General features: G+C 46.9%; 2 protein-coding genes across 2 annotated transcripts in view; one reads left to right on the top strand and one right to left on the bottom strand.

The window, feature by feature from the left end:
• Nucleotides 1–5,515, top strand: part of FBXO27 (F-box protein 27) — a 6,460-nt gene extending 945 nt beyond the window's left edge. The window contains exons 2-5 of the mRNA XM_012730606.1: nucleotides 67–178; nucleotides 261–356; nucleotides 3,963–4,098; nucleotides 4,708–5,515. Coding sequence (XP_012586060.1) covers nucleotides 84–178; nucleotides 261–356; nucleotides 3,963–4,098; nucleotides 4,708–4,944 — 564 coding nt within the window. The 5' untranslated portion in view covers nucleotides 67–83 and the 3' untranslated portion in view covers nucleotides 4,945–5,515. The remainder of the gene's footprint in view (nucleotides 1–66; nucleotides 179–260; nucleotides 357–3,962; nucleotides 4,099–4,707) is intronic.
• Nucleotides 1–10,263, bottom strand: part of LOC101623974 (iron/zinc purple acid phosphatase-like protein) — an 87,358-nt gene that overhangs the window by 43,791 nt on the left and 33,304 nt on the right. The gene's annotated exons all lie outside the window — the stretch shown is intronic.

Below are 10,263 nucleotides of genomic sequence, written 5' to 3'. Positions count from 1 at the left end.
GGGGGGTCAGGAGGGCCCGGGAGCTGGCCAGGCCAGGAGTTGGTGCAAGCCTCTATCATTTTACAGAAGGACTCCAGAAATGGATGGTGCAGCATGGTGGGGACGGCTGGGTAGTGGAACAAAACATGTTAACGGTGCCCGGGGCCCCTTCGCAGACCTGTTTCGTGTCTTCCTTCAGGTGAATGCCCCTTACCCTCCAAGGGCCCTGGCCAGGTGAGGAGGGCCTCCCTGTACTCACTCTTGTTCTCCCTCATTCCTAGCTGGTGTCGCAAGAAGCAGGTCTTGGACCTGGAGGAGGAGGGTCTGTGGCCAGAACTACTGGACAGTGGCAAGATTGAGATTTGTGTCTCTGATTGGTGAGTGTGCTGGTCAAAACAACCCTTTATGAAGCACTGACCGCCTGCACTGTCACCTCGGCATTAGACCTCATGACAACTCCGTACAGATAAACTGAAGTGCAGGGGGTGCACGACTTGACCATGATCATAGCTTGAGTCATTAACGGAGTCCACACCCCAAACCCCTCTTCTTACTCACCCACCCCCACCCCCAATCTGGAAGATGCCAGATTGAATTGAACACAGAGGCCTTGGGTCCTGTTCAGTCTTGTCTTAAGTGAGATGCTTCTTGCTTTAGGAAAAGGCAGTATGAGATCAGATTCTGAGTCCAGACCTCCAGGGTTCAAGTCCTGATTCTGCAATTTTGTGATCTTGAACAAATCAGGTGGGGCTTGCCAAGCCCAGAGCCAGTACTTTATTGACTGTGAGCTGTCTCAGTACAGCTGTCTCATGGTGAACCTAGAACCTGTGGGAAAACATATTTCAAAACCTCAAGACTTTCAAAGTGTCACAGGAAATTGAGAGGTTCAGAAAGTGGGGAGGTGTCACTGGCGGGGTGACGGGGTTCACACAACTAGGGCTTGACAAGGAACTGACATTAGGCTCTGACATGCATGCCTCCAGAACTTGAACTCTAGTGATAGTCTCAAAACTGGGCTTCACACAGATATTACACAACCCAGATAGTTTTTTTTTTAGTAATATAATAGCTTATTTTTACATCATTTGTGCCTTTTTCCATCTCAGTTGTAATCCCTGTGGGCTTCCCATCACCAAATCACCCGTGTGCCATCACCATAGACCCGAGCACTCCCCCACCATTTTTTACCCCATTCCCCATAACATGTCTCTGGTATACAGTTGTTCATTATTATTGTCCACCCCCCCCCCAGTCCTTTATTCTCCAGCTATGAGTGCAACCCACAAAGTTTTAAGGAAGTTATATGTTCCTGTTCCAAAATTAATCTGATACAGTTGATATCTATGGTGGGAGCATCAGACGGTCTCCTTTCCTGGCTCTTCCTCAGTCTTCTAGCATAGAAAGAAGAAAAGAAAGAAAGAAAGAAAGGAAGGAAGGAAGGAAGGAGGGAGGGAGGGAGGGAGGGAGGGAGGGAGGGAGAGAAGGAAGGAAGGAAGGAAGGAAGGAAGGAAGGAAGGCCCCTCTTGGTGGTGTGTGGTCCCTGGATATAGACTATTAGAGACAGGGAAGTGGCCATCTGAAATCCCCAAGGTCCCCTGACCACCTCCCCTTCCTTGTCCATCTCGTTAAGAGACAAATTTGCAGGAAAGCATTTTTAGTCACTTATCAAGCTATCGTGATGCTGGTGTCGTCTGGATCAGTGGTAGACCATTTGACTGCAATAATGTGCCAATGTTTGCTGCATATTACCCACATATTTAAAACACTCACTGTCCATCCAGATCAATTAAACCAGTGCCTCTGGAGCAATCAGCCCTCTAGTATTTTGAGAAGCTGAGAGCTGACTACAATTAGAGGGCACACTCTCCAAGACTGCCTTCACTTCTGAGACCATGTGCAAACTTGGGGAAACCCCAAACTCCCCTCAGTTTCACAGAAGTCACTGTAGACCATTATCCGTCTCTAGTTTATTCCAGGGGAAGAAACACATAGGGCAGCGAGCGAGGGACGTACCAAACATGGAGCCTCCACTATCCTTTCCTCGTGGAATCAGGGCCAGTGACTTTCCTGGCATCTGTGTGTGACAATGACATGGCGGAATGCCAACCAGGAAACCAACCTGAGCTTCAGTGTTCAGAGTTCCCACTGGGTTAATCTCAACACCCAGGTCTACACATGCTCAATCATGTGGTGGGCTTCTCTGGGGCAGGTAGCTCCTGTCATAGAGTCCATCTATGTGTGTGACCAGCCCCCTCGACTCACAGCGGCAGAGCGTACAGTATGAACCAAGGTCGCCAGGCAAACAAAGATAGATGTTCTTGGCAAGCACAGCATCCCAAGTACCCAGAAATTACTTCCCAGAAGCTGAGAGCAAGAAGCATACAGTTCAGCGAGGCTAAATTCTTTTCTACACAGTATCTTTAAAACATTTTAAGATGATTCCAATCTATAGCAAAGCCGGAACCATTAAGTGGGTAATAATAATTGAATCCTAAAGAAGAAATGTTCACATTTAGATCTTTATGGTCACAGGAAAAATCTTAAGTTTCTATTTATATTCTGTGTGTGTGTGGGGTTGGCACAGAGCAGTATGGAAGGGTAATCAATAAGTCTTCTGAACATAAAAATATATTAATATTACATTAGGACAGTTCTGTGGGAGAAGCAGAATGGGCAGCTAAATCTAAGAGGTGGAATGATGTGAAGACTTTATGAAGATTAATTGTGCTTCTGTAGCCCACCACTTTTTAAATTTTTAAAAAATTTATTTTTGTGTAGAGCTGGTGTGTAGGCCAGAGGTGCAGGAGGTGAGAGGATTCACCAGAGACAGAATGGGGAGCAGACCAGGTGGAATGACTAAAATACACTGTTGAGGGGAGCAGCGGGCGGGTCAGGAGAGGGCTATACAGCCCACCACTCTAAAGTTTTTAGATCTTAACTTAGAACATCAAAAGTGTATCAGTCTTAGGCATGGCACTCAATGAATTATCAATAAAATGTGCTCATAAAGTGAATACATTTGTATTCCTAGCACTTTAGTCATAAACAGAATAGAATGTTCCAGCAACCCTACCACCCAGTATCTCTCATGCCCTTTTTCCATCACTTCCCACCTCAGGGTAGCCTGAATTCAGAATCCTGAATTCTGTTTCCATAGGTAAGTTTTGCCCATTTTTCTTCTATATATTTATGCAGTTATACATTTTGTATCTTCTTTCAATGACATCCATCTGTAGCAGTTGTATGTAGCCCAATTAATTTAATTTCATTGCTGTATAGTATTCCATTCTGGGGACATGCTATAATTTAATAATGATGGGAGCAAATGCTGGGTGTTCCATCGACAGTCATGGATTCCCCAATCCTAGTAAGTGACTGATAGGAAAATTTTACTATTATTTTGTATTGAAGTGACAATTCATTGTAAGTTTCAGGTGTGCATCACTGAAAATCAGTTTGTGTAAACACAACATGAATTTCACCTCTAAAGGTCCAGTCTATCCTTCACCATGTCCCCCTTGTCCCAGTGTCCCCTTCTTAGTAACCACTAATTGGTCTTGTAATCTAAAATTTTGTCTTACTTAGTTCATCTGTTTGTTTTCCCTGGATACCAAAAATGAGTGAAATTGAAAACTGTATTTTAAAATATCAACATTCTACATCTTGGACCTTACATCTTTTGCAACCTTTTAAACACTGAATGAGAAATTTTAATTGTCACTTCAATGATATGGGAGGATGACCTGAAGGCCAGTGCTCAAGGTCAGTGCTCCTACAGGAAGGTGATCAGACCTGCCGGGGACCTGTCGGAGGTGGATTCTGACTCCTGGCTCTGCAGTGGAGCCGGCTCCCAGCTGACACAGGCGTCCAGTCCAAGGGCCACACTTGGGATTCACATAGAGAGGGAAGCCCTCTGGGTGGGGCAGGCAGGCCCCAAAGAGCTGGGTGACAGGTGCAGTCTTCAAGGCCTCCTCCTCCCATAGGTGGGGAGCCCGGCACGACAGTGGCTGCATGTATCGACTCCTTGTCCAACTTCTAGATGCCAACCAGACCGTCCTGGACAAATTCTCAGCTATGCCTGATCCCATCCAGCAGTGGAACAACCATGTTTACCTCCAGGTGAGTCTCTTGACAGGGGCATGAGAAAGGACGGGAGGGGCCTGTGATGGTTACCTGAACAGATAGTCACCCCAGAACTTAAGTGACTTCATGGCTTTTGTCAACAACGGTCTTTTTACAGCCCACCCACGTGGTTTTTGCGAATAGGGCCACTTGCTGTCTCCCCAATAGTCGTATTCAGACAGAGGATGAAACTGCGGTGTGCATGTGTGTAGCAGCTGTTGGCTGGCCGAGTCTCTTCCTTCGAGTCGGAGCTGACATGGCTGCCTCGGCCAGCGTGGGCTTCCTCACAACATGGCGGCTCTGGGTAGTGAGACTGCTCATGTGTTGGGGCCACTGTGCGGATTCTAGAGAAACTTTACTTCCTAGCCTTAGAAATCATTTGGCAAGTAAGTCACTCCACCTCCTTCCCACCACACTCTGGGATACAGGTAAATCCCCCCAGGCTCAAGAAATGGGATTAGACTTGTGGAGTGGCATGACTCTAGAAGAAAACACGGATCTCGAGCTAGCGCAGCATTCACCGAAATCCCCGCCGGCCAGAAGGCCCCGCCTCCGCGTTGAGGGGCAGGTCGTGTCCCAAGGGAGCTGACTCCCCTCTGCTTGCAGGTCTCCTACGTGTTCTCCAATATCAAGACAGGCGTCCGCTTTGTGTCTTTTGAGCACTGGGGCCAGGACACGCAGTTCTGGGCTGGCCACTATGGAGCCCGTGTGACCAACTCCAGCGTGATTGTGCGGGTCCGTCCGTCCTCGTGTGCAGACAACCTGACGTGCCTTCCGGAAGATGGGACCGTTGGCTGCACGTCTCCCTCACCAAAGGCTCCCTGGCGTCCTAGGAAGTCCTAGGTCCAGTCCAAGGTCCTGCTGGGCCCTTCGTCCAGGTTCCAGAAGCTTCCAGAAGAAAGTTCTTCCATCAGATCTACCTACTGCTGCTCGAGGGAGACCCACAGGGGGACTCAGTGGGACACTGGTGCCCCAGAAGACGCCTAGCCCTCCCCTCGGAGGCCCCGTGATTCAGCCCGAGTCACTCAGCCCGCGTCCGCTCTCTGCTTCGGCGGCCTTACTGGTCACTTCAGGGAAGCCCCCTTCCCTCTCTAAACTGGAATCTCTCCCTGTGGTCGATGGTCTCAGCCACCTTAGCTGGTCACCTTAACCTCAGGAGCCAGGACCAGCTCTGATAGCTGCACGTCTGCTAACTCAAAAAATGTTTGCAAATAGACACTTCTACCCATTCTGACGTCTATGAAAAATGAGGTCAGCCCCCCGCCCCCGCCGCCGAGCACAGCCCTCACCTTCAAGGGTCCCCATAATTGTGTGGTATGTAAAATTATATTTTATATTTTGAATTTTTTTCAAACCTTGAGAGAATAATATATCAGCTGCATTTATCTGCCAATCACATATAATAAATGTATTCTTTTGCAAAAATTGCTTCTGATTTTTTTTTTTAAGATTTACTTATTTCTGCATACAGAACTGGGGTATAGGCCAAAGGTGCAGGGGCAGTGAGAGGATTCACCAGAGGCAGAGTGGGGAGCACTTGGTCATGAAATACACTGCTGAGGGGGGCAGTGGGCACGGTCAGAGAGGTCTGCCACGCCACGCGGGTCACTTCCAGGGGCTGAGGATTGAACTCATGCTGAAGCAGCTGTGACCAGTTTCCAGCACTGAGCTTTAACCCACTGTGCCACCAGGAAAGGCCCTGATCCTTTAAAAAAAAATAAATTTATATTTACTTATTTATGCATACAAGAACTGGGGTGTAGGCCAGAGGCTTGGGGGTAATAAGATTCACCAAAGAGAGAGTGGAAAGCAGAACAGGCAGAGACACACACACTGTGGTATTGTATATATATCAGGGAGAGGGAAAAATGCCACACCCCGTGTTTCTCCTTTACTGTCACACCATTGTCACACTCATGAAACCGTGGCACCAGATATGTGGGCGTCTTCTCCCCCAAGCCATGCTCTGATGCTTCCTGCACCTCCCACAATTGAACTCAGATCTGACACTATCTGCCGGGAGACACCAGACCCCAGTGTGAGGGTTCAGCCCCAGGAGACTGGGCCTAGCTCACCAGAGACGCCAGTCATCAGCCCTTCCCCACAGCTTTGTTGACTATGGATCAGAGGTCCCCACAATGTCTGAATCTGATTATCTGCCAGAGTAGAAATTAGTTACACCTACTAGTTAATTAGAGGCTATGATAAAGGATACAGGTGAGCAGACACATGAAGATAGACACTGGGGGGTGTCTGTGGAGTTGGGGTGTCCCCTTTCGGAGTCGATGGTTTCATTGATGTTTAGAAACTGAGGTGAAAGGGTTAAACTGTTCTCAGATCTTAGAACACAAAAGGAAAAAACCTTCGCTCTGAAGCTTGATGTCATAAATAGCGCCTGGAAACTTACTGGCAAATGCCCACCCTGAGAAGGTGGAGACTTACCTCTGAGCTGATCCCCAGCTGGTCAGTGCAGAGCTGGGGAGCCTCTCAGAGGCAAGGGCCCACCACCTGAAACTTAAAATTCCAGCTCTCTGAAGAAAAACCTTCTCCAGACTTTAGATTTCCATCGTGCAGATGTCCAGTCTCCAACTCGCCAGCAAATTTCAGCCAAGTGCTTATTTCTTTGTCTCTAACCCACTGCTCAGCCAATGAAATTTTACTCCTTTGTTCTCCCACCCCATTCCCCAGACCCAGATGAGTCCTTTCCCCTACCTAGATAAGGAAGCAGATTGGAATTTCCTTCTCCTACTTCCTGGCTTTTCAACTTGCAGTCAATTTCCTTCTCACAAAGCCTGGAGTCCTGATTGGCTTGCACACTCCAGGTGAGGCTCTTAGGAGTCATGCTTCCTCATGGAGGTGTGATCAATCCCTAACCCGGCGGCCCCTCTTCTCTCTCTGGAGAGTGGGGTGAAAATTCTAAGCTTGGTCTTTCTAGTTCCCAGCCCCTATCCAGGAGCCCAAAGGTTTAGGAGCGCTGTGCCAGGGACTCAGGGCAGAAATCAGTGGATTTTTTTTTTTCTTTTTAAAGATTTATTCATGCAAACAAGAGTTGGGGTGTAGGCTAGGGGTGCAGAGAGTTGAGAGAATTCACCAGAGACAGAGTGGGGAGCAGAACAGGTGGCTCTACTGAAATCCACTGCTGAGGGGAGCCACGGGGAGGCAGGAGAGGTCTGCTGCGCCCTGTGGGTCACTCCCTGGCTGGGGATTGAACTCCTGTGGCAGTGGCTGCCAATTCCTTTATAGTGCTGACTTAACCCCTTGTACTACCAGGGATTTTCTATTATAAACATGCATGTAGATGTATATATGGGTCTATATATGTATATGTGTATAAAATTATCTCACTGCCTTACAACACATTTACATGCATAAGAATTTGAACCAAAGTGACAGGGTTTCTGTAGCAGTCTCTGGGTAGGGGTACAGATGGCGGCTGAGAGTAGAAGATTGAGGATACATCATCGCAAGACAAGAATGATGTCAGATCCTTACGCTACACTATTTGCAAAAACTAACTCAAAAGGGATCAAAGCTGTAAGTATGAGAGCCACAACTATAAAATTTTTAGCAGAAAATACAAGCGTATGGGCCCTCCCTGGTGATGCAAAGGGTTAAAACACAGCACTAGGAATCTATCTGCAACCCCATAGCACCAGCTCAATCCTCGGCCAGGGAGCTGACCCACAGGGCACGGCAGACCTCTCCTGACTGCTCCCCTCAGCAGTGTGTTTCAGTGGATCCACCTGTTCTGCTCCCCACTCTGTATCTAGTGAATCCTCTCACCCCCTGAACCTCTGACCTGTACCCCAGTTCTTGTATGCATTCATAAATGTCTTTAAAAAAAAGAAAGAAAGAAAACACAAAGTATATCTTACGACCTTGCATGCGGCCATCAAATTCTCCCCCTTTCCCTCCAACCTCCATTTCCCCTTTGGTGTCTGAATTCAGCAAACACTTTGCAAGAGTTTGTTTTCCTCCACTCCTTTGCTTTGCTTCTTTATATTCCACACATGAGTGAAATCATCTGGTATTTGTCTTTCTCCTTATGGCTTATTTTGTGTAACATTATTCCCTCCAGTTCCATCCATGCGTAGCGAACAACAAGATTTCATCTCCTTTTATAACCGAGGTATTCTGCGGTGTGCAATACGCTGCATTCTTGATCCACTCACCTGTCACTGAGCACTTAGGTTGTTCCCACGGCTTGGCTGTGGTAAGTAGCGCCGCACAGACCACAGTGCATGTAGCCCTTAGAATCAGCGTCTTTGTATTTTTGCGTGGAAACCTTAGAAGTGAGATTGCTCGCCCGTAGGGTAGATCTATTTTTACTGTCCTGAGAACCCTCCACACACTTTTCCATAAGAAGCAAGGGGCTCCTTTCTCTCCAGGCTTTTTGATATGAGCCATTATTATGGGTGTGAGGTAGTATCTCATTGTGGTTTTGGTATGCATTTTCCAGATAAGTGATGGTGAGCATCACTGTGCTCCCATCACTGTGGCCATTTCTGTCTTTTTAAAAAAACAAACTTATTTATGCAGGCTAGAGGTACAGGGAGGTGAGAGGACTCACCAGAGACAGAGATGGGAGGAAAACAGGCGAATCTACTGAAACACTCTGCTGAGGGGAGCAGCAGGTGGATCAGGAGAGGTCTCCTGCGCCATGTGGGTCACCTCCCTGGCCGGGGATCGAACTTGTGCTGTCATGGTTGTCAATAGCTTCTTAGTGCTGAGTCTTTAACCCCTGTGCCACCAGGGAGGTCCCATTTGTATATCTTTTTTTCAGAGAACTATTTAGTTCTGTCCATTTTTTGGATTGACAGCTCCATTGTTAAATAGGCAAATAACTTGAACAGACATTTCTCCAAAGAAGATATAAGATAAACATACGAAAATGTGTTCACCATCATTAATCAATCATTAGAGAAATGCAAATCAAAACCATGATGAGCTAGCACTTCACTCCCACTAGTATGACAATAAGCCAAAGCAGGAAAAATAACAAATGTTGATTATGCGGGAAATTGGAACCCTCACAAATTGCAGGTGGAAATGTAAAATAGTATAGCTGGTATGGAAAACAGTTTGGCAGTCTTCAGAAAATGAAACATAGAATTACCATATGACCCAGCTCTTCCTCTCCTACATAACACCCAAGAGAACTGAAAACTGGTGTTCAGACAAAAATTTGAATGTGAATGTCTGTAGTAGCATTATTCACAATAATCAAAAGGTGAAAATAAACCAAATGTCCACCAACTGATGAATGGATAATCAAAGTGAGATAAGTCTAGTGTGGAATGTTGCTAACCCTCTGAGGGGTGCGCTGACCACTACGCTCACCTGAACATAGGAGACTCAGAACCACGAGAGAAAAAAGCAGGAGCCTGAGGTCTGGAGTCCGGAGTCTGTTTATTAGGGCTACCCATGGGTATATATAGGGTCTGGACGTGCAGGAAAAACAGGAAATGTGCCCGAAGCAGGGAGTGGGGTGCATGTTTGTACCGGGCCTGAGGCTTCTTGTAGCTTCTACCTGAAACAAAGTAGTGGGCTGCAGCTATTTGCAGGACAGGACAGAGTGCACTGTGCTCTGCTGACTTGTTTACTGGCTTACTGGGGAGTGTGCTCACCCATGCACAACATTAGCCAGGGCGGACAGGTGCACTTGAGATCCTGTCGAGTTAGTCGCAGTGGAATATTACTGAGCCATAAAAAAGAACAGGTGGGAAAATTAGGCACCAATCCATGCTATAATGTAAATGAACCTTGTAAACATTATATTCAATGAAATTTGAAAGCTACATATTGTATGATTCCATTTCTGTGAAATGCCCCAAATAAGAAAAATCCATAGTCAAAAAATAAATAAATAAGATAGCTGGGGAAGGGGAAATGAGGACTTGTTGCTCACAAGTACCATTGAAGGGGTGATGTCTGGGATTAGATATGGGGATGGCGGCACGACATTGTGAATGCACTAAATTTAGTGCATATTTTTAAGTGACTAAAATGGTGAATTATACACTACATGGAATTTGCCACATAAAACATACCCTTAGGTGGCCCCCCCTGGTGGCACAGCGGGTTAAAGCACAGCACTAAGAAGCTTAAGCCACTTCTGCATGAGTTCAATTCCTGCCTGCCCCGGAGGTGACCGCATGTTGC

Source organism: Condylura cristata, unplaced genomic scaffold (genome assembly GCF_000260355.1).
Source record: "Condylura cristata isolate star-nosed mole 26May11 unplaced genomic scaffold, ConCri1.0 scaffold00028, whole genome shotgun sequence".
NCBI lineage: Eukaryota > Metazoa > Chordata > Mammalia > Eulipotyphla > Talpidae > Condylura > Condylura cristata.
Note: the sequence above shows the minus strand (reverse complement) of the source record. Positions and strands in the feature narration are given on the sequence as shown.